Source organism: Ambystoma mexicanum, chromosome 2p (assembly GCF_040938575.1).
Source record: "Ambystoma mexicanum isolate Mex_15411 chromosome 2p, UKY_AmexF1_1, whole genome shotgun sequence".
NCBI classification, from domain to species: Eukaryota; Metazoa; Chordata; class Amphibia; order Caudata; family Ambystomatidae; genus Ambystoma; species Ambystoma mexicanum.
Genome location: NC_090923.1, coordinates 1,205,685,920 through 1,205,709,287, shown reverse-complemented (window position 1 = coordinate 1,205,709,287; position 23,368 = coordinate 1,205,685,920). Strand labels below are relative to the sequence as shown.

The following is a 23,368-nucleotide window of genomic DNA, read 5'->3' as shown; positions in this document are numbered from 1 at the left end:
TGGAGAAGTGACCTAGATTTGAGAGAATTGTGCATTGGGAGAAACTCCCAAGCTTGAGACACTTGAGCAGTTTGGGAAACACCCAAGTAAATGGACAAACGCTTTAATACGAGACAGCACTGAATGGAGGATTTGAGATGCTTGAGCAATGGGAGAAACACTCAAGTTTGAGAACATAGAGCAGTAGGAGAAACACCTACTTTTGGAACACAGAAGTGGGGGGGCGGGCACAAAGGGGTTGTTGTATGGTCGTCTGTGGGAATGACGGCTTTCTTTTTGCTCTCCATTCCCACTTATCTGCTATGTTGTTGAAAAAAACAAGAACTTCCCTGTAGATGTCAGAAACGAAGAAACTCTTTTCCTTCACTTAAGTAAATATTTCCTCAGAGGAGAAAACACAAGGACTGCCATCAGCGTGATGCGCAGTTAGAATCTGAGGAGAAGGAAGAGGGTCTAACTACTCGATGTCTCGTGTGGTTGGGACCAAAAGCATCCATAAGGAGGGTGACACCCTACACAATGAAAAGTCCTTTGATTTAGGCAAGGAAAAAAGAAGGTAACTGAGGATTCCCAGCCCGACGCCAGGGAATAATCACAGCATGTGAATCTATGAAAGATCCAATGCTGGAGAACTGGGATACTTAAGCATATGCACAGCATGGTGCCAATGGTTTCCATTCAAAATGCTTTCAGTGATGTATGTGTACTACCACTAAAGGTCTCTGCTGTTTAAAACTGGGCAGGTGCATATTCTGCTATACAGTGGTGATAAATAACCCAATCTGAGCAATCCTGCTATTTTTCTTGTGGTTATCAACTTTTAATGTTGCATTCTATGTTCCTGAAACAGAGTACCACGGTCACTCAGAGAAAAATGCTTTACTGTAATATAATTGTTCCACCTTTTATCAGGGTTCCCCTTAGGTGGGGGGGTCTTTTCTGGCTCTGCCACTGGTTAACATGGTCAGAGTCTGTTTGGATCATTGTTTTTGATTAATGTGATTAGGTGCTTTTGTAAAGGCCTCCCAGAAAACGGTAAGCCGTTGTGATCAGAAACCCTTGTTTCAAGGTTCTCCACACCAGTATCTCATATGAGGAGATTTGAACAATGGTTGCTTGTCTTTAGAGTCTCTTGATTTTTGGCAATATGGGTTACAGATTTCACCAAACTGGTGTCTCAAGGAAGGATAATTGTGCCCTTTTTTCCTTTTAATTCTGTTTGCTTGGTATGCAGAATTATCTGGTATTCGTGAATGTTCTGCCCGAAGCGCCTCAGAGTTACCTTTCCTGCAAGCGAACTCACCGGCTTCTCTGTGTCTCCGCGTCACTCGTAGCTTCTGCGGCAGACTTTCTGCAGTCTTCTGTACCTGCCACCGCCTGCACAGCCCTACTTTGCAGCTCCACCAGCTCTGTCAGGTCTCTGCATCTTCCAGCTCCGCTGAGTGATTCTCGTCGGGTTGGGAGCAAGTCTCCCACACAACTTGGCTTCGCTCCCCGCTGCGAACCATGGACTCTGCTTCCTGCTGCACATACTCTGCAAAACCGCATGCATTCTCTTCCTGCTTCGGATGGCGCTTGCACTCCGGCTTGAGCTCCAACTGCTTCGGCCTCTCTCCTGACTGCCTCTGCTATTCCTTCCCCAGCTGTGGCTCATTCTCAGGTCTAAATGTCCCGCTCAGGTGCCTTGACTTAAAAACAACCAAACCACACAGTCCTTTCTGTAGCAACCTTCATCCTCACGAACCCTCTGTTCCTCTTCCTCGTCCCAGTACCACAGGCATTCTGGATCTTGAAGTCCATAGTGGTTGTGGCTCTTTCATGTCTTTCTAGTTCTGATAGATTTGTGAACTTGATATAATCAGAGTTGGGAGATGTGATGTGAATGATATGTGATTTAGTATTGGGGTTGGGATTGTTACCTAAGACCGAATCATGATAATTAGAGCATGTCATATTTGCTTAATGACTTCCTAAGTATGAAACCTATTCTATCTCATTGACTTCGTGGCAAATGTTCTTCGGGTTTTCTCATTGGAGGGACTTGTGCAATGACAGAATGCAGTTAGATGTTTTTGAATGATGGGACTTCCATCCTCACAAGAAGACGAATACCGCGTCCCTCCCAGGGGAGTCACCACTTCCCCCTGATAGCCATCTCCTCCCATGTGATCTTCTCTCATGATGCCAACACCACGAACTGGATCAGGTAGCCTCCGCCTTTCCCTGGCCACATGGGAGTTGATTTTAGGCTGGGGTTTAGTGATGACTCTGCAAGATTCATCACAGGTGCTGGTCACTCCACCGGCTCCCCCGTACTATATGAAGCTGCTAGTCTCCCAATTTAAAAATAAGCCCCCCATGAAGGAGTACCGAGATGTTGAACCGCCTTCAGATAATTGACTGAGAGTGGAGAGTAAATTGTAGAACTGCTCATCTCCGAGACTAGCATTTCACAGTTTCTGAATATCCATGCAGCCGCTGATCTCTGCAGTTCTTTAAAGTCTAGCGTATAACAATTGACAAGCAAGGTGATCCCACGAGCTGAAGAGAGACCTCGAGAAAGAAAACTATGCTCAATAAATTCAGCTGGCGTAGGAATTACTTTCGAACAAGTATTGAGGTTCAGCGCTGGTAATTGAACTATTAAGGTAGATTAGGGCAAATCAGTAGGACTAAGCGATCTTAGAGCTCTCACTACTAAAAAAGACATAACAGGCTGCAGGTGGAATAGTTACACCCCAATCATTTCCTGCAAAGCAGCGTCCCGTGGCAGTACAGGTAACACAGATGGCTGGGTGGCAGGTGCTGATAATGAGGCAGCAGTCGCAGTGTGGCTAGGTCAATCCAAACAAAGACAGCTGCAGACCACTCGGGGACTTTGCCCGGTCTTCATCCAGGGCGTGAGATAATAATGCTTCGGGTGAGGGGGTGGTGCACGGAGCACAACATTGGAGGTGGGCGGGTGTAGGTTGAAAACTGTAGATGAAATGGCAAGTGGAACAGTCATGCCCAATCCCCTCCAGTAGGGCAGTCTACCGTGGCAGTACAGATGGCCGCATGGCAGGCGACTATGGAATGTTATGTTGATACGCACTGCTAGCACCAGGGTCAGTCTCCAGGCAGTCGCATGGCTCTGCAATAGAGGGGAAGGGGAGTTAGTAGGGATAGGGTGAGAGGATAGATTCAGAACCAGGAGGAACTGGCGTCTGTGAGTGTTTTGCATGTGGTAGTTTTGTGAGAGGCCTTGTGCATTGTATACGTATGGGTAAGATTGTGTCTCGGGTGTGTGGTAGTGTCTTGTGTTCGTGTGTTGTCGGTTATGATAGGGTGGTCTTGTGCCACCCTATCATCTTGTGTCTTGTGTAGGGTGGTGTTGGAGAGTGTCCATAAGAGATCAAAGTCACAGGTGGTCGTACCTGTAAGATAATCCAGCATCTTGTATGTAGTTGCATTGTTGAAGGTTTTATGGACTATCTGGGTGGTTCAACCTAGGTGTGCTTCAGTATCTGTAGAGGCTGGGTGTGGACATAGAATTGGTTCTCTGTTTCTGTGGAGTGTGACTAGTCCAAGGTCTGGTGTAGTGGCATCAGTTATTTAGGAGGAGCAGGAAGTAAAATGGCTTTGTAAAGTCGGTCAGTTTGTTGGAGCCTCTGGCGCAGCACTTAGGATGCCCCTTGAAGTTATCTAGCCAGGTTCTTGTTTGTGGTTCTTTTGGCCCATCTCTTCTCCTCTCTAGTTGTTTCTGTGGTGGTGGTGCTGTTGCCGGTGTCCCTTCAAGGTTGTCATTTTCTGCTGAATAGCCAGGTTGTCAGCAGTTTCCTAAAGGTGATGTGCTTTTCTGTGGTTCTAATTTCTTTAGGCATTTTGTTCTAGATGTTAGCAATTAGACGTGAGAACGCAGATCCGACGAATTTCCTTTCTTCTTGGTGTTTAGCCTCTATTAATAGGTTGTTGCTGGATCTTAGTTCCCTTCCTGGGTGATACCGGCTAATCTTATCTTGGAGGAAGTCTGTACACCTTGTCTGTGCAAGGCTACGTGGGCGATGCAGAGAGCTTTGAATTTGTTGCGCTTTTTTACTGGTAACCAGTGTAGGCTTTTCACTGCTGGAGTGATGTGGTCTCTTCTGTTTAGTCTTAATAGGATACTGGCTGCTGTATTTTGCACCATTTGGAGTTTCTTGTCTTTTCAGGATTCCTAGGCAGAGGCTGTTTGCGTAGTCAATTATTGTGACTATCAGGGATATGATTGTGAGGGTTCTGTGGGGGAAGGAGAGGGAGGGGAGTAATCCTCTGAGCAGTCGTAGGAGAAAGAAGCCTTTTTTCAGCGATTGTGTTGACTTGTAGTTCCAGTGATAGTCCCTTGTCCAGGAGTATTCCTAGGTTATTTACTACATCAATAGTCTCTGGTTGCGTTCCCATGCCGATTGGCCAGTCCGTTTTTGGGCTCCCTCTGTCGAAGGCTGCCAGTGAGAGCATTATTTGTTTTTTACCGGTTCCGTTTGAGGTTGTTAGTTGTCATCCAGTTGTCGATGTCTGTGAAGCAGTTGTTGAGGCTGTTATTTTGTTCCTGTGTTCTGTTGGTTTTCACAATCAGTTATGTCATTTGCGTAATTGTAGGCAGTAGGTTTGTGGGGTTGAATAATTTTTCATCAGTGGGCTCATGTAGATAGTGAAAAGTAGAGGGGTGAGGCTGGATCCTAGTGGGAATCTGCAGGATATATTCTTGGTGTTTGAGGTAAACAGTGGTAGGTAGGTTCTTTCGATTTGGTTGGTTAGGAATGAGGTAAGCCACTTTAGTTCATATTCGTGTATGCCACATTCCATCGATCTTTTTATTAGTGTTGCATGGCTGACTGTGTCAAAAGCCACTGATATGTGCAATAGTATGAGGGCCGATGGAGCATCATAATCTGCGTTTATTTTCAGGTCGTCCCATATGGATAGAAGTGCTGATTCTGTTCCTCTCATTGTTCTGAAGTCAACTTGTGGCTGGTCGAGTATTCTGTTTGTTTCGATGTGTTTAAGAAGGATTTTATATATGTGGTTCTCCAGGATCTTTGCTGGATAGGGCAGGTTGGATATTGGTCTTTAGTTGCTTGTGTCTTCTGCGCTTGCTGATTCCTTTTTTATCACAGGGTTCATGTATGCTGATTTGAAGGAGGGTGGTACTATTCCTCTTTTGAGTGTTAGATGCATTAGCTTACGAAAATGTGTCGCTGGGGTTCTGTGGTTGAGGATTCCTTTGAAGATGTCCGGGGGACAGGAGTCCCTTGGGGATCCTGCAAGGTTGGTGTCCTTAATCAGTGTGGCAACGGTTTCTTCTGTGATTGGTTCTATGCAGGTGAGTTTTGCTGTAATCTGTATTTTGCCCGGTGTCTGTGGTCCGGCAGTTGTGGTTGTATTTGACCGGGCTAGGTTGATGGTCTCCTGGATTGTCTATTTTTGTCCTCAGGTGAGGTGGTGATGTTGTCACATATTGCTTGTGTCGGGGTGATAGAATTCTTGCAGGAAGAAGGGTTTGTTATCCCTTGTTTTGAAGACTTCTTTCAGTGGATTGTTTGCCAATTCTATTCTTATGGCGTAGTAGAACTTTTTTGCTTTGAGGACTGTTGATTTGTATAGTTTGAGTTGTCTTTATTTTATTGTCTCGTCCGGTTTATTGTTCTTTCCATTTTATTTTCCATTATGCTGTTGTTTTCTTTAGTTCTTTCAGTTCCTGTGTGAACCATTTTGCTAGCAGTTGTTTTAGCGTTGTTTTGAATGTTTTAGCCGGTGCTAATTGGTCAAGGGCATTGTTGATCCAATTGTTGAGTGTCTTCTGCTGTGTCTATGCTTGTTTCGGTGGGTTCTGTTTCGCTTGGGACGTTTCAGTCTAGAATGTTTGTTAGGGCCTCTAGATCCAGGTTCTTCCAGTTTCTTTTCTTGCTGTTATGGAGTGTTTTCTTCCCGGCCGGTAAGCGGGTTTGGGATGTGATGTAGAATGGTATTGAGTAGTGGCCACTCCTTACCATTGGTGTAGGTGGCGCGGGAGCACATAGTCCATCCCTGCAGAAAATTGAATCCACGGTGTGTCCGGTGTCGTGGGTGGATCCATTGACTATTTGCATGAAATGAAAAGTTTCCAAGAGTGCACAGAGTAAGTTTGCTGTAAACTCATTTTCTTTTTTGAACCATATGTTGAAATCTCCCAATATGACTAGGTTGTTGTGGTGGGGTGATAGCATGGCGGCCTCGTCTGCTAGTTTCCTTGCAAAGCGTGGGTTGTAAGAAGGTGGTCTGTCAATCAGGAGGAATACTGTGTTGGATTGGTCATTGAGTTCCATCTTGATGAGGAGGGATTCATAATATTCTGAGTTGGTTGTGATGTTTCAAGATGTTTGGATGTGTTCATTGTGTATGATTGCGATTCCGCCTCCTCTTCGGTTTTCTTTGTTGGCATGTATTCATTTATAATTGTCCGGTATTGCTTTGTTCACAATGCCTTTATAGTTGTCTGATAACCATGTTTCTGTGAAAAAGAGCATGTCTGTGCCTCCTTTGCTAAGAAGGTCATGTTTTTCTAATGGGTGCTTTATCATGGATCCAACATTGAGAAGGCTGCAGTGTAGTTTGTTTGATTTTCCTTTCGGGTGGTTGTTTGTATTGTTTGTTCAGCCTGGTGTGTTGCCAGTTGGGTTTCCGTTGCTGGTGGGTTTCCCCTTGTTGAGCCTGTTTGGCGTAGTGGTTCTTTGGTGGTCAGGCTCTTCGTCGAGTAGACCGATGAGGATTATGGCGGGCTTGGTTGGTTTTGGTTCGTTCTGGGTGGAAAATTGTGTAGGTACCAGTTTGTTGTTCTAGTCTTTGGTGATGTAGGGCGTGTAGAAGGTGATGGATTCCAACTTGACCCTGATTCTCGTTGGGATATTGTCCATGGTGAAGACCGGGTTGGGATGGTTTATTAGTTGTATTGCGTTTGATATCCTGGTGGGATCTGTATTTGTGGTGCTTGTTGGCGGTTGGATTGTTGTTGCTGTGCTGTTTTTGTTTGCCACGCAGTTGTATGTGGAGAGGTAGCAAGCAATGCAGTTCGTCTTTGCTTTGTTCTTTGTATGTCTCCTTGTGCCATCTGCAATGTTTGTTGTCCAGTTTTTCAGAGTTGTGGGATCATGCCAGTTGGTGCCTTCCTGAGAGGTTTGGGTTTTCTTACTATTTCTGTTATCTGTTGTGGCTTTTTGTCTTTCTGGTGGCGATTGGGTTGTGGGTTGTATTCTCTTGAGTGGGTGTCCTCTTTGGATTAGTGTGTTTCCCGATCTTTCGGGTTTAGTCTTTGCGGTTTGTGGTTTGTTGTTGCTTGTATTTTGTGAGCTTGTGGATAGTTGAGACCTCGGTTGAACGACCTTTGTGGTTTGGTTTGTTTATTGCTTTTTCCTTTTTGGTTCCTATGTGGTTCCTATGTGGTTTTGTTATTTATCTTGGGGGTCCTTTTGGTTATGGTTGTTCATTGTTGAACCGGGGGTACTAAATGATGTCAAAACCTAGCAAAGGTCTTCATGGTACCAGCTGGTATGCGCTAGAGATAGCCATCCTATGATGTGAAAAATAGAGAAAATTATGGCAATATCTGGTATAAGGCAAATATTTGGCAAATAGCTGTACAATAGCCCAAACTAACTTTTCGAAGGGGCTGGCAAAATGACCGCTGGTGAAACAAAATTGGACTCCAATTTTGCTTCTCTGGCAGAGCATATTTCCTGCTTCACCACCACAAGGTGACTTTTTACCCCGTAAGTTTTGCTGAAAATGTAATTGTTTCCTAAAATCTCTGATTTTTTTCTCAAAGAATTTGCGGAAAGTTGAAATTTAGGTAGCAAAATGTAAGACTGAAACACCCAAAATGGCAAATTGCTCTCCATGTGTGAAAGTGGCTAAGCAGGACAATTTTGCCCAGAATTCACCAATTTCGCTGTGGATTTCAGTAATTTCCCCCAGTTGGATGAAGCTAACCCTAAGTTTGAACCCTGACGTGCAGCAGTCCTCTACAGAGTATGACCGCCATCTGAACAGCTTTGTTCTTGTAAGAACGGCAATGTTACACACTCTTCCAATTCACAGCATGCCCTTGGCTAGGACCAGCACATAAAGTAGCACAGGGATCCACTCCAGTTGATTGGGAAGGGGCCACCTAGTAGTGAAATGAGGAGCTCTTTCAGAAGGATGTGCATCTCCAATTGTGAACGCCTGGACTCACCAGAAGGTTCTTGCTTGTGCAAGCAGAGCAGAAATAAGGTCTCCTTTTGGATGCTAGCTTGTTTTTCCCACTGGAGTTTAAACACTGGGCAACTGGATAACTCCACAGGTAGGGTCAATTTTAGGGGAAACCCATTTCTGGGAAGAAACCCCCACTGTTGTCTGGATACTCTTCTCAGAGAATGTCATCTGGGCGATAATCTTCAGGATGCTCAAAAGGGTACTCAGATGGACAAAGGCAGAAACTACACTGGTAGACATGGGGTAGCCACGTGAAATACAGGACGGGCAGAAGCAAACGTAAGGTCTTCCAAGTTCAGGAGAAACACAAACACCTTACCGCTAGCAGGACTGAGGCATGTGGCCGCTGATGGTCTTTCTCCCCTTCATGCTTCCGTAGCCATTCCAGTAAATGCATCAGTTATCTTGGGAGGGGAATTCAGGTGCTGCCCTCTTGAAATGAACTAGTCTATTACACTTTTTTCCATCCACAGTGAGATAGCCTTAATTGATCATGTAGGAGTTTAACACCAGATTGAAGATACATTGGGGTCAAACAAATGTTGGTCTGTGGACAACGGATCCGGTTCGGCTCCTTCTAAAATAAGGCAAAATCTAGAAATGTCGCATTCCGATACTGCAAACCAAAAATGTTAAGACTTTTAAAATGAACTTGGCAGAAGCTCTTAAGACCAACATGCCATGATGAAAGAAACTGCGAGTTGGTTCAAATGACACTGCTTGGATTTGGCTGATCGTTTTTCCAGGGAATGTAACTAAATCTTTGTTAATATATCATGACAACAGTTGTTGCTCGTTCTGCACAATGAACTTAGTTGCAATGTAGATGTTGGGAGTATGTTCTCCAAGTCCTCTGAGGACTTGTGAAGATCAACATGTAGGGTTAGGCATGGTATCCACCAAGTCAGTCCTGACTCTTATTGTGATGGTGCGATTGTCAGTCGTCTTCATTCTTAGTTGGGGAGAGAGCTTGTTATAAAGTGCAGCTTACATACAGACCAGGTGTGTGTGTGTGTGTGTGTGTGTGTGTGTGTGTGTGTGTGTGTGTGTGTGTGTGTGTGTGTGTGTGTGTGTGTGTGTGTGTGTGTGTGTGTGTGTGTGTGTGTGTGTGTGTGTGTGTGTGTGTGTGTGTGTGTGTGTGTGTGTGTGTGTGTGTGTGTGTGTGTGTGTGTGTGTGTGTGTGTGTGTGTGTGTGTGTGTGTGTGTGTGTGTGTGTGTGTGTGTGTGTGTGTGTGTGTGTGTGTGTGTGTGTGTGTGTGTGTGTGTGTGTGTGTGTGTGTGTGTGTGTGTGTGTGTGTGTGTGTGTGTGTGTGTGTGTGTGTGTGTGTGTGTGTGTGTGTGTGTGTGTGTGTGTGTATGTACAGTATATTTACTGAAAGTTTACTCTTTTTGTAAAGTAGCAAGAAATTACTACAGTTTGGGTTAAGAACTGCAAAAACTATCACAAATATACAAACAGTAGCATGTCTTTAAAAGACAGTAACTTCAATTCCAACCAGTAGGCAACAAATGGTAAGGATCGTGTAAACTGTTCATATACTTTGAGAGAGTTTAAAAGTGTTAGAACATTTAACATAGATACATATATTCTTTTCAAATAGTATCCTGATGTAAGCAAGTATCCCCATAAAGCCCCAACTATCCATATAAGTATTTAACACAATATTTCAGGTACATAATATGTTCAGATACTTTTTAGAAGGCTGTAGAAGTTTAGGAGATTTGTGTCCAGAAGAAGTAACCTGACAAGTCAATAGGCAGCTTCCAGTTAGTGACAATACAGGTAAGTGTTATCAGAGTTCTAGTGAAGCTGCTAAGCAGGCAACCTTCCTGCTGGTGAGGTTGGAGGAGCCAACCAGAAAAGTACCAGTCCCAGGTTCAATAACCAGAGTCTCTCAGAAGAAGGATTTTAGAAATGGATCAAAGCCCTGCTGCAGTGAGTGCAATGGTCGGGCCAGGGGACTTAGAGGAGAATTGTAGGCGTGAACCATATGGGACACGATGAGCAATAATTTGGAAGTCTGAAGACTTCAGGATGTGACCCAGGCATCGGGGTGCAGATGTTCATTCTGTTTTCATTGCATTGCCGATCCCTGATGCAGGGTCTGCGAGCAGAGCCCCTGGAGATGGCTGGGTGAAAGGAACATGCCTGATGACATTGAGCGACCTCTTTAAGATGACTCATAAAGAACTGGACTCTACAGAAGAAGCATCAGAGCATAATCATGAACTCTCATAACAGGTCACTGGGTGTTCAGGTGAAGACTGTGTTTCAGAATGGGGAGTTGCAGAGGTCCAGACAAGAATGTCTTTGAAGGAGCAGGTATGTTTGAGCAACAGCAGCAAATCCAGTCAGTGTTCCAGCGGATGCACCCACTGCCTGCATCTTCTGTTGCAGTGAGTATCACTGTTCGAGAATACTCCGAGGGGAGCACACATCCATCATCTCCCACATCCCCTGGATCAAGAGCAGGAAGAGTCTGAAGCAGGGTTCCCTTGGATGAAAGAGTGGCAGTGCATCACCCCAGGAGGCAGAGGAGCGAACACAGCCACAGCAAGAAGTTTCTAACAATGTCTTCAAGCCTTAAGATACACAGGATCTATACTCCTGGTATTCTTTGTTGAATGGCTTGGTGTCCCATATATATATATATATATATATATATATACACATATATACACACACACACACACACCCCCCCCCCCCCCCCCCCACCCCTACCCCAGCCCTCCAATAATGATCTGTGACCATTCAAAATGTTGGTGGCAATCCAAATTGTACTGTGACATGCTGAGGTATCTGGAAATGTCTTGATCAGACAGAACTGAAATAACTTGACACAAAGGGGCATTTCTTGTAAGGCTACCGGAGTTGAATCAGGAGGGTGAATCCCAGCTACATCAATTTTGGTATTCAAACAAGGAACTTCCAGCAACCTGGTTTCCCCAAAGATGACCAATCAAAACACAGTCACAAATATTGACTGTTATGATTGATGCATTGACAGTTTTTTATAGGTACAAAGGATGTCCTTGAACACAGGTGATTGGTACATGTCATGACATTAACCTTTAATGAAATATGCATCTAGGTTCCTCAAATCCTGTCAATGCTTTTCAAGGGATTAACCTTAACCTCACAATTTGGAATGAGGTCTACATCCCTTCAATTATTCATTTCTTAAAGTTACACATCTTTGTGGCATTGCTAGATATTCTGAAACAATAAATTAACACTGTTAATAGACATTTAATTGTTTGATGAAATTGGTTAACTTTACATAATTTAGAGGGGTATGGCAGAGTGGTTACAATGTCTACTGTATAACCAGGAGCCAAGTTAAAATCCTGCCTTCCCCACGTTGTTTTAACCGAGGCAAATAATAGTATCTTCCCTGTCTCTTTCCCTTATCAGTAAAAATCGTAAGCAGTTAATATCTGTATTAAACGCTATATAATAAAAAGGAAATGTACATTCATGTTTGAGAACTGTCTCAATTGGACGTTTGGAAACTTTCAAACTGGAGAGCTTTCTTAATAGCATTTCTGCCCTACTTTTCATAGCTGTCAGTGTACCCTGAGATCCAATGTAATTGATAGTGTGAGGTGGATGCAACCGATTATGCAACATGCAAGAATGTTCAATGGCTTTCTTTTCTGCATTGAGGACTTGGGCGAATACCTATTTGAGTTTGGCTTACCTCACAAAGTGATACTCCTTTAACAGTGTCAGGATGGAGGAATACATCAAATCAAGGGAAAAGGACTAAGTTAAAAGGATTGTTATGAATCCCTGGATGTCGTCACTTCTCCCTTAGGGGGGAGCCCCTTCCCATGGGGCCAGGGAGGTGCTACTGCTACCGGATAGTCCCCCTCGGGGTGGTACTCAGCACATGGATCTCATGAGGTAGGGAAGTCCCTTATGGGATTAGTGATGACCTGGGGAGAACATGGTATCCCCATAGCCCCCCTTACCCTAGCCCACCTTCCTCACCAGCCCACACCAGTACCATTCCTACTGTTACTAAATGTTTTACTTACACCTCTAATATAGGAAGTACTGAGACTAGAAAGAATAAGGACCACCCAAGTAGTGTCCCCCTTTACAATACCAAGATGAAAACCAGCTCTGTTGATTCTAGAGAGATTGGTCTGTTTAGTACTTAGACCAGGAAGAGTAAGGAGTGGAGTCTCTGTTTATAATACCAAGACGAGGAAGAGCTCTGACTACTGGGTAACTGGTGCAATTAAAACTGTGATGAGGAAGAAGCAGAGTACTAAGGAGTACCCAGCGGAACCAAAGTGTGCCGACTAGACATTCTGATCTAGCCAATTCTGTTCGTGATTTAAAAAAGGAAGAAGTACTTGGCAAAGGAGGCACACCTCCATGGAGGAACCGCAAGGGCTGGTTACATGTGTATGAGAGAGAAGCCCAGGAGGCCACTAAAAAAGCCGAAAGCTACAGAGTCACTCCCCGGGGAGAAGAGGGGACGGTCGGACTGGCGGAAGCAGGCTCCAGGCAACCAAGAATTCTGGGTAGCAGAACCGCTGCCAGGAAGATTGGTGCTGCGGAACCGCTGCAGACTGAGCAAAGCTCACGCAAACCCCACAGAAGACTGTAGGCAGCCACGAGGCCCCAAGACCACTGCAGACCAGGAGAGAAAGTACATGTGTGGTGGGGAAGGCACCCGAGATCCCCACCAAATGATTAAGAGACTGGGGAAACCAATAATACTGTGAATATAGAAGAAAGTGCAAGTCTGGGACCCACACACATAAAAGCATCCCAGTCGTTCCTCCGTCACAGTTACTGTCAGGAGGGTATGGCAGGTGGACCGTACATAGAGGAGATAAAGTGTGAGTCTAGGACCCACACCCATAACAGCCCAGTGCATCTTTATTGATCTTCATAGTCACAGTACCTGCCAGAGAAGAGTGAGGTTGACTGTGAGCCCAAGAGCGAAATCAAGGGGAAGGAAAATATTACCTTTACCACAGTCTTATGAACATTGTGAAAAGTCTAAGAAAGGCCAGGGGAAGGGAGTCATTCACTTGGCCTTGTGAGAAACCTGAGGAAGATTAAAGAGAGCAGCCATACAGCCTATTCTGAAGTTACAATACTTTATTTTCTATGTGCCTTGGCGGAGATTCATTCCAAGGAACATTTTTGTTGACTTTTAAGTTGTGCCTTTGAAGAAGAACACTTACCCTTTCTTACAAGTGAACGCTGGAGCATTGTCCTGAAGAAGGAAACCATTCTTCTAGATCTAGAAGATAAACTATTTTTTTTCCTTAGTTGATTACGAGTGTAAGGGAAGGAAATAGGTTTTTGGCACAATGGTGGACTATTTGCTTTTGACACGACCTCTTCAAAGAATTTTTAGTTTGTTTGAGGCATGGAAACTCCTCTCGGAAATAGGGACAGGTACGCTTTTCCTTTTCATTTTGGTTTAAATAAGTCTATGACCAAAAGCACGCCAACTGTGTGTCAGTCTCCTACTTCTGCACCCCTACAGGACCTAATGTCCTGAGCACACCCAAGTCCAGTTGTTGTTCTAATCCATTCAGCCCTGGTGCATCCGTACCCAGGAAAGCATCCTTAAGTACACTCAAATTCTTGGAGTTTGAAAGTGCCTTAGCACACTGCTAGATTATCTGCAAAGTCCAAGAAAACTGTTTGGCCTTGTATCAGATGTACTAGTCTTATCATTTTAGGGGTTTATATGTTTTGGCCTGGTCTTATGTGCTTAAGCATGTCTGTCACTGATAGTGAAGGACAGAAGTACAATTGGTCCTACTTCATTTTTAGGGTCTCTGCAAACCTCATGGTAATAATGAATCCACTGAAAAAGCCCTCCTTGCTGCAGCTTGTTCAAATACGGTCAACGTTGAAGTGTGAGGATAAGGTAAGAAGTGGCAGCTTAGTAAACCTTACAGTGAACTTGATAGAGCACACCAAGATGAACAGAAAAAATACTTTATAAAGTAGAGCAAATAAACTTTCAATGAGAAAAATACAAAATCTTCCAGCAAAACATACAAACCTGCCGGTACGATAGGTCGCCAGTCAAGCTACCGTGCGGCCAGATTACAACTCACAAGTTTGAATCACAACTTTGCACATGTTTTTATTGTGCTTCACACCTTCAAGTCTGTCAGTACAGACTTTATAAAGCTTTAAATGATATGAAACTGTGGAACAGAAGAAAATGCATATTTTAATATATTTACAATTGCCTAGTAAAATGTATTCCAGTCTGTACTTTGTCAGAATCCCTTTTCTCCATCATTGGTTCATTCATAGATTCACATGATGTCTGAATATTCCCCATTATCAGGGAGACACTGCCTATTGGCTAAGAGGTAATATTACCTAAAACGACCCTAATAGAACACTGAAATGACACTAGATTTTAAAAATAAAATGAAAACTGTTTTAATGTTACAGAGGATTCCCAGCCTGGTAATGGGAAATATTCAAACATGCCAATGCTGGAGAACAGGAGTTACAGGTAGGTAACGTATGCCTTGTACATGAGTGGGGGTGAGGCTTTGAGGCAATGCACATTTGGTGTAGGAGGCTTCTCTATTTTCTCTTTTTGCTTGCCCTGTCCACCCTCTTATGTTTAAGGTGCACCTAGTTATTGCAGACATGTTAACTAAGACATTGCTTTAACCCCAAACGAGATTAGGACCACTCCACCCTTAGCTGCTAAGGGACTGGCCACAAACAATCTGTAAACACACTGCTGGTCGCTCTTTTTCAAGTCCAAACAAAATCACTCAATAGTTGATCAGTAATCACAGCCCTCATCAACATGAAGACCAAGGTTCCTTGTTGAGGTCGTCCAGGAGGCAGACCTGAATTTAAAGTGGGCACAAAGTGAGATGTAGTGCTGGGACTATTTAGACATGAAGCAATGAAGAGAAGTGAAATGTTTAATACGAAGAACACAGTGGGCCGCCAGGAACCTTCTTGCTCTTCTCATAAAGAAAAATAAGGGCCTTTTCTTTTTTTATTAACTTCTTACTACTTGGAACCATCTTGACTAGCCGTTGAACCATCCATTGAAGTCTCCCTTTTGTGAGGTTTCTATCGCTAACTAGCCCACCATCATTGTTCAAACACCACCAACTCATCATGACTAATGGTCTGTCTCATATAGGTTCACTGTAAGCATCCTTCACCTAGCCGCCCCTTAATTTCCAAAGAGGTTTGAATTTGAAGGTGGCCAAAGCCCAGTAGCTCGTTCTTCTTTCTGTGATGCCAGGTTTTGTTTACTTTGACTAATACACTGAAACCAATCAGCTGGCACAGAATATCCAGTCCTACCTTCCCCTCAAAAGGTCGCCTTATGCAAAGAGAAAAGCATACTATTGCTATTCCAAAGCAATTGCTCAACCTCGCCATCAAAGACTTGCCACCAAATATGCTAGGACTAGGAGCTAGAACCGTAAATAAATCTGCTGCTGGAATGTTTTGAATGCTTGATTGGACCAAGCCGGATCCACCACTTATCAGCCACTTTTATTTCTTGACATTCTATGTTATGGTAGCGAAAGTGTTGAGAATATTTTTCTAGTGAGATTGACATGTCACTGGATTGTTGCAGAGATTTGTGTGCCATAATTGGGGCATGTGAAACTTGGTATGGCGATTATGACCTAGGACCACAAAGAGGAGATGCACATGCCTATCGGAAAGCATGTTCACTTACCACTGTAAGACATGCTTTTAGAATTCATTTGAAAGAGGACCGAGATTTTGGAGGCTGATTATACTGTTAGCCAATGACTTTCGGGTGGTGGAGGTCAATGGCAGTTAGATGCACCAGCCTGAGCCAGGCAGGCACACACAAGGATGTAGTTAACGCTACTAGCACCCCAGGGGCTTTTGTCCCAGGGTGCCAATCGTTTTATTTTAAGAGAAACAGGATAAGTATGCATGTGTCCACTTTAAATCCGAGAAGAAAAGTTTTAAAAAAAGCTAGACGCTGAATGTGAGGTATAAATGAGTGAGTGTGTGTAGTGGAGACATCTCTGAAGCAGAAAGACTTCGGAGGAAGGTAAGGGGAGGGATGTGGATGCCCTCAGGCAGATTAGTAATGATGGGGGTCTTGGCCAGAGGAAAAGGTGATCCTGTGCACGGTTAAGGAAAATGATGGAGGCTGAGGATGACCCGGAATGTGGGCTGCCACTGGGAGTAGTTCACTTGCGTCTTCCATGCATCCCGATTGGCCTGAGCCTTTCCCCTGGATGCTAAAGAGGGTTGTTCGACCTGCAAATAACGTTACTAGTTCTTGTATACAAAGAACTGTTAAGAGTAACAGAGGACGCTGACCCACATGTTGCGCCTTACTTAAAAACTAAAATAAATAAATAGTAAGCATAACGTTTCTAAAAGAAAAGTGCAGATACCCGTCTGCAAACATCTATGCAGGTCACATGCTGGATATTGGTTGTTTAATGACATTGCAGTATCCTGGCCAGTGAATGCCAAAGGCCACCTAAAGTTAAAGTGGTTTTGACATTGCCTTCCAGTGATCAAGCCATTGCCAGGCCTGGTTTGTGTTTTGAAACCTTTTGAAAGCAGCTGTGCTAGGATGCAGAACCCACATGAGATAAGGGTATCTTTTGTGACAATGGTTTTAGTGAAGTTGGCCCTTGAGGACTGGACCAAAACCAGTGCCTTCCCCCCATGCATCTGCCAAGGGACAGGTGTGACTAAAACCCATGAATGAACAAAATGTAAAATGCGTTTGATGGCAGGGCAGGGTCATCGATTGGATAACTTCTCCCCTGAGCAATGATCATCAGTCCGGAGGTGGGAGAAAGGAGAATGTTGAGAAAGGGCTTGCAAGTGATGAAAATGAAGGCGATCAACTACATGTCCATTTCTTTTTATGCTTTTAGGTTCCGCCCAGGCAGGGCCAGGAGTGGTGCAAAGGATTCAACGCGCAGTACTTTGAAACTAGTGCCAAAGAGTCTGTGAATGTGGAGGACGCGTTCCTTAGCGCAGTCAGGACAGCACTGAAAAATGTAAGTCCATGGAAGTGTGTAAAGTTTGAGAGTTCTGAATCCTCTGCCTGTAGCTGGTTTGTGTTTGTGGATGTGCTTGTATATTGTGTGTGATATGTTAATTGGCCACTTTTCTTTACTGTCTAATTTACAGAACTAATGTCCATAAACAACCCCCCCCCCCTTGGTCCCCGAAATCAACTGTAATGGACTACTCCAGCAGTGGTGATGTGAAGGGTAACTTCGTCGGAGTGCACTTAGTAGCCTCTATGTGAATGAAACTATGTATCTCGTACAAACAGGCCAGGAACATCAGCATTGCTAATCTCCATTCATTACTAACATGGATGGTGGGGGAAAATAATTTCTCTTTCGTCCTGCTCTCCCTCCTTCCCAACTGGTTGGGAACGCCTGAATTCGCAGGCGGGATCGGAAAAAGCAGACTCAAAAAGATAGCTGCCCCATTAAGAACTTTTAAGTGATGGGACTGTCTCGCAGGCTTGCGTCCCTCCGCCCGCCAGCCCCAACCTTCACCACTGCGTCACCAACTGTTCACACCAAGTTCCTGTTTTTTCTGCCTACTGGGCTGGTCGGAATTGCTGTGCACTGTGACAACCCTTTTTTTTTCTGTACGCTTGCCTTTTTTCATTGGATTGGATGAGTTTTTTCTATTTTCTTTTTTACGTGATGCCTCAATCTGATGCATGCCGTTTACCACAGGATTCAAACAATGCATCCGATGTAGGAGCAGTTCTCAGCGGCTGATCCTCATGCCTGTGTCTGATGCCTGGGGATACATCACCTGGTGAGCTCTTGTGTTCTCTGTTGTGGAATTCACCTGAGGTCTCTGCAGAATCGTCTTCTTTCCATGTCACAGCTGAGACTGGTACCAAAGGTGCCCAAGGTATTCTTAAGGACCAGGAAGGAGGCTGACATTTGTAAGAGGGGAGACCGTATGGGCAAGTGATGTTTGCGTTTCGGACCAGCCCTTGTACACAGGTGTAGACCACAACCCCAGTTCTGGGGTCTTCACTGGATCGTTTAGAGAACACCCTGGGCACTTACACCAATGAGTACCTCTGGGTGGTAAAGGATCTGCAAAGATCCACCCCGTAACAGAACAGGTGAGATTGGCCTTAAAGCGGCAAGAGCCTCCACAGTTGAGACAGTACAGACTGTCTCCCCTGTATTTGCATCGGTACCCCAATTGGCTACTGCAGAAACATTTGCTGATTCTTCGGTACTGAAGAAAGGTAAGAAAACTCATCTTAAGCATAAGGCTTGTTCACGGTCAGTATCGGGCCCGGTACCGACTACTCCAAAGAAACATAAAAGAAAGAGGTCTTCAAAGGACAGATGCCCTAACAAGGCATCAGTACCAGAGGTTCAAAACAAGCAAATGGATCTCATTTTGGACTTTGATTCCTCAACAATTTTCACAGTTACTGCTGAGGAGCTCTTTAGGACTCCAGTAAGCCCAACAACACCTGGAGATTCTTCCTCACTTTTCCCCTGAGACTGAGTAAATCCAGTCTGAACCAGTTCAACCTACACCGCGATTGGTGCTGACCACTATACAGGTACCCAGACCTGTTGTGTTTAATATTTCTAACATAACAGCTTTCCAGAATAGATTATCCTACATCTCTTTTGAGGCCAGATGATATCTAGTGGGAACTTTCGGATATGGCTAAAGAGATTACAACTACTGTTTTTGAGACCATGTTGTCTGAACTTTTTCTTGAGGTTTTAGCACAACGTATTAAGGACAATATGGGATTGCCTGGGTCCCTCAAAGTGTGGGAACCACAGAAGCACCACCTGTTATGGTTGAAGGAGAGGAAACTGTGCCTCCTGATACTAAACAGAAAGTGTCCAAGGACACACAGATTTCTTTTTTTCTCCAACTTTAACATATTTACACAAAATTACAAAACATAAGAACATACATGCGAGTATAGATTTGCAGGTAGTTCCTTACAATCAATTTCCACAAAACACAGATTCTGAGGGTGAACCTAAGATCGCAGCAGTTTTTGGGAAACTACCATCTCAGCAGACAATGTCCTTGTTACCCATGGAAGTTTCTGTCTTGGAACAAGCTTTGAGTCCTAGGGGTAAACCCCATTCGGATCCGTATGTGTCCAAAGCTCTGGACGCTAAATATAAGGTTCCCGAAGAAGAGCCATTTGTATTGATGGGGAATTTGTCTGTGCAATCTTCCGTAGTCTAGGCTGCTTTAGGAACAAAGGGTAAAGGACCTGCACCTTCACCTTCTGCAGTGTTGGACAAAAATGCGAAGGCTTGGGAAACACAATGCTTCATTGCAGCTCCAACAAGTTAATACAGCCACAGTTCTGGGAGATTTTAATATTTTGAACTGGGAGAACCTGGATCGGTTCTCAGAATGTCTTCCTCAGGAAGCAGCAAAATAATTCTCTTTCTGGGTCTCAGAAGGGAGAGAGGCTGCAATTCAACAGCTGCAGGTCATAAAGGATTTAACGGACACTACAGCAAGTGCCATGATGGGTGCAGTATGTATGCGTAGACATGCATATTTGTCAGCAGCATCTTTGCATCAAGACATACAGGATAAAGTAATCTATCATTTGACAGTAAAACATTTTTTGATCTGTGCACTGATGAAGTGCTTCAGAGGTGTAAGGCTAGACTTCCATTTCAGTGAAGCAACCTTACAATCAAAATTTTAGATCTTGCATACAGAGCTCGTTCTACGACAAGTAATAACACAACACCCTCAAACAAGCCTTATTATTCCTCAATAAAGAAAGAGATACAGGCCAAAGGTTAAGTCGGGAGTTTCCCCTTCTACCTCACAGGTTCAGAAAGTCTGTTGATGTCCATCCGGGGGTGTACATTACACCATCTCCAATCTACATCATGGAGCATACATCCCTGGTAGCAGGAAGGAATGCGAAATATCTACATTAGTGGGAGAACACCACACAAGAGGATTGACACCACACAAGAGGATTGGGTATTGACATCATTCCTCAAGGTTACTCTCTGGCCCTTCCTGCTACACCACCACCACCATCTTCTCCTCCAAAGCTCCAGAAATTCTACAAGGAGCCTCTCAAAGATATTCAAAAACGTCTCCATGAGGGCAATAGAATTGGTTCCCGAAAAGGAAAAGTCTCGAGTTTTACTCCCGCTATTTTATAATTTCAAAAAAGAGAGATGGAATTCAGCCTTTATTAGATCTTTCAGATCTGAACCAATTTCTATTAGTGGAGACTTTTCACATAGTGACAGCACCTCCAATTCTGGCGGCAATCCAATACGATGACTGGACAGCATCTCTGAATCTTCAAGATGACCATTTCCACATGCCCATTTTGAAAGAACACTTGTCAATACCTGAGGTTTACCATAGGGAAGGTACACTACCAATGCACCCGTCTCCCATTTGGGCTGAACCAAGCCCTCGGAGTTTTCACAAGTTCTGGGAGCAGTGGCAGCCCACCTGCGGTTGAAAGGTTCATCTCTACGCTTACCTAGACTTCCCAGAAGAAGTGTTGCCGAATGTGCATTTGACATGCGTCACTGTATGATTTAGGCTTCTCGATTTAATGCAGCCAGATCAAGCCTAATCCAGTCTTTGAGGATTCCGGTTATCGGAGCAGTAATGGATACTACTCTACAAAAGCCTTTGACACTTTGGACCGGGTTGTGACGATACAACAGACAATCTCAGTCTTGATGACACATCAATCTCTAGCAGCCTGTGGTACCAAAGAATCTTAGGGTTGATGGCATCTTACATTCACCTAGTTCCCTACGCAAGACTTTGGATGAGAACTATTCAATGACACCTTGCCAACAACAGGAATCAGCTGTTGGTTCCTCAGAGCATGGAGATTCTGCTGCTGCATCATATTGGAGAATCCCTAAATTTGGTGGAACAATTCAGAAAATCTTTTGGTCAATTTTCTTTTTAACCACTCCACCCCACCCCCAACCCCACATCAAGTTGTAGTAACAATGGACTTGTATGGGTGGGGTGCTCATTATCTAGATTTGATAGCTCACAGTCTTAGGTCAATGCAGGCGAGGAAAGACGCCATCAATGTTTTGGAGCTGAAAGCTATTTTTTGATGCTAATTTCTTCCCTAAATTAGGGAAAGGTGGTACATTGTACAGACCATACCACTGCAATGTTTTATGTGAACGAAACAGGAAGGACTCTCTCCCATCCTCTGTATTCTTGTGGAAAAGTTAAGGTATTGGGCCAGGAAAAAACATCTCTTTAGAATCGATTGTGTCCTCCCACATATTCCTCATCTTATGATAATTATCCTTCCAGCTTCAGCTGCTTTGGAATTTTTTTTCAACAGGGGGAACTGTGTCCTGTCTCGTCAAGTCGATGCCCCATGAGGGCCTCTATTTGACTGTCGACATCATCATCAGTATAAGTCGCGCACGCAGCACCCTTTGGCTTCAGTTCCGTTTTACGACCTAACGCTTCGAAGAATTACAGCACGCTTTGGTTCTTCTGTGAACTTCAGTAGTTATTTTTGATTCGGAAAATGTCTTCCCCATTGGCTCCATCAACATCGAAGACAGGCTTCAAGAAGTGCCAAGACTGTGGATCGAAGATGTCACTCACCGACCCCCAACGCATAAGTCTGTGGTGTCTTGGTACCGGTTACTGTGTCTCCGACTGTGGCTCCTGTCAGGCGATGACTGAAAAGGCTCTCAGGGATCGTAAAGGTAAATTGGCGGTGGGGAGGTTGCCATCGAAGTCCCCTTTGAAGAGTTCAAAAAGAAAGACCGCTGAGTCGAGGGATTCTCCACGATGTAAAAAATCTAAACAGTCTCGATCAAGAAGCAGATCACGCCATTCTTGCAAAATGGGATGCGTTCCGTAATGAAATGCTCAAAATCTTCGCGAATGTAGCCCGACCCGCCCCCACCCCCGAAGGACCAGCAGAAAGCCTATGCCTCTATCGATCTGCAAAAAGACAAAGGAAAGTCGAAGACAAAATCTTCTAAACCTAGCCATAAGCCGGTTCTGCATCGAGAATGATCTCAATCTGACAAGAAATCATTGAGGGCTTCAACAAGTCAGGAATCCAGGGTATGCAGTGATGAAATCGCAGCAAAAATGTCACCTGTACAAAAAATCGCACCAAAAATGCTGTGGTTTGACCCGTTAAAGGTGTACCCCATTACACCATTTAAAGGGAGCGGGGTTGCGGGAGTGTCCCCTGCTCCTCTTAAATGGTATAATGGGGTACGGGAGTTTGGGGGCTGTCCCGCATCCTTTACATGGATTGCGGCGGCAAAACCACAGCCTTTTTGCTGCGATATTTTGTGTCCACTGACATTTTGGCAGCGATTTTAACACATGGAACTGAATCCAGTCCATCGAGGGTTCCTTCGAAGAAACATGAGAAGTCAACAACGTCGACGCCTTCACTGACACCATCGGCGTCCAAGCCGTCGACTCCAGTATCGGGGGTTGACGCTGACAAAAGCGACTTCAACTTCAAAATCATTGGCAACGATTCCTTTAAGATTGTCGAAGCCAGTGATAATCCGGAAAAAGGTTTTCAAACCTTTGCCTCAAAAATATCTTTTTAAGTCTTTAACAGCCATCTATGAAAATAATGAACCTTCAGTTGATAAAACACCACCATGTGGGTTTAAATATGGCACCCCTAATGCGCCAGAGGAATTGATCTGAGTCTAGATTAACAGACTTAAATGAGAACCTTCAATCGGCCAGTGGGTTAGATACCACTCCCGAGTTAGAATTTGGCAAACCAGATCCTACTGATCATGCGGACTCCGCATATAGGAAACAAATGAGTAATATTATAATGTGTTTAGGTTGGAGCAGGCCTACTCCTCCTTTTGAGCAGGTTGATCTGACAGATATCTTGGCTCAAGGTCCCGAAAAATATCCAGTTTTGCCATTTCACACTGCACTACAAAAAAGGATCTCCGCAAATTGGGAGGCACCAGAAGCTGCAGTGAATAAAAATGTGGCTTAAAAAAACACTATCTAGCAGTGACCCAGCGTATTTGACTAAACATCCTACACCAGAAAGTTTGGTGGTTCAGGCTTCTACATCTA

At 44.2% G+C, this 23,368-nt stretch overlaps 1 protein-coding gene across 3 annotated transcripts in view; it reads left to right on the top strand.

The window, feature by feature from the left end:
- Positions 1-23,368, top strand: part of LOC138567341 (ras-related protein Rab-7a-like) — a 460,095-nt gene that overhangs the window by 416,073 nt on the left and 20,654 nt on the right. For all 3 annotated transcript variants that reach the window (XM_069645442.1, XM_069645443.1, XM_069645444.1), the window contains exon 5: positions 17,161-17,286. In XM_069645442.1, coding sequence (XP_069501543.1) covers positions 17,161-17,286 — 126 coding nt within the window. The remainder of the gene's footprint in view (positions 1-17,160; positions 17,287-23,368) is intronic.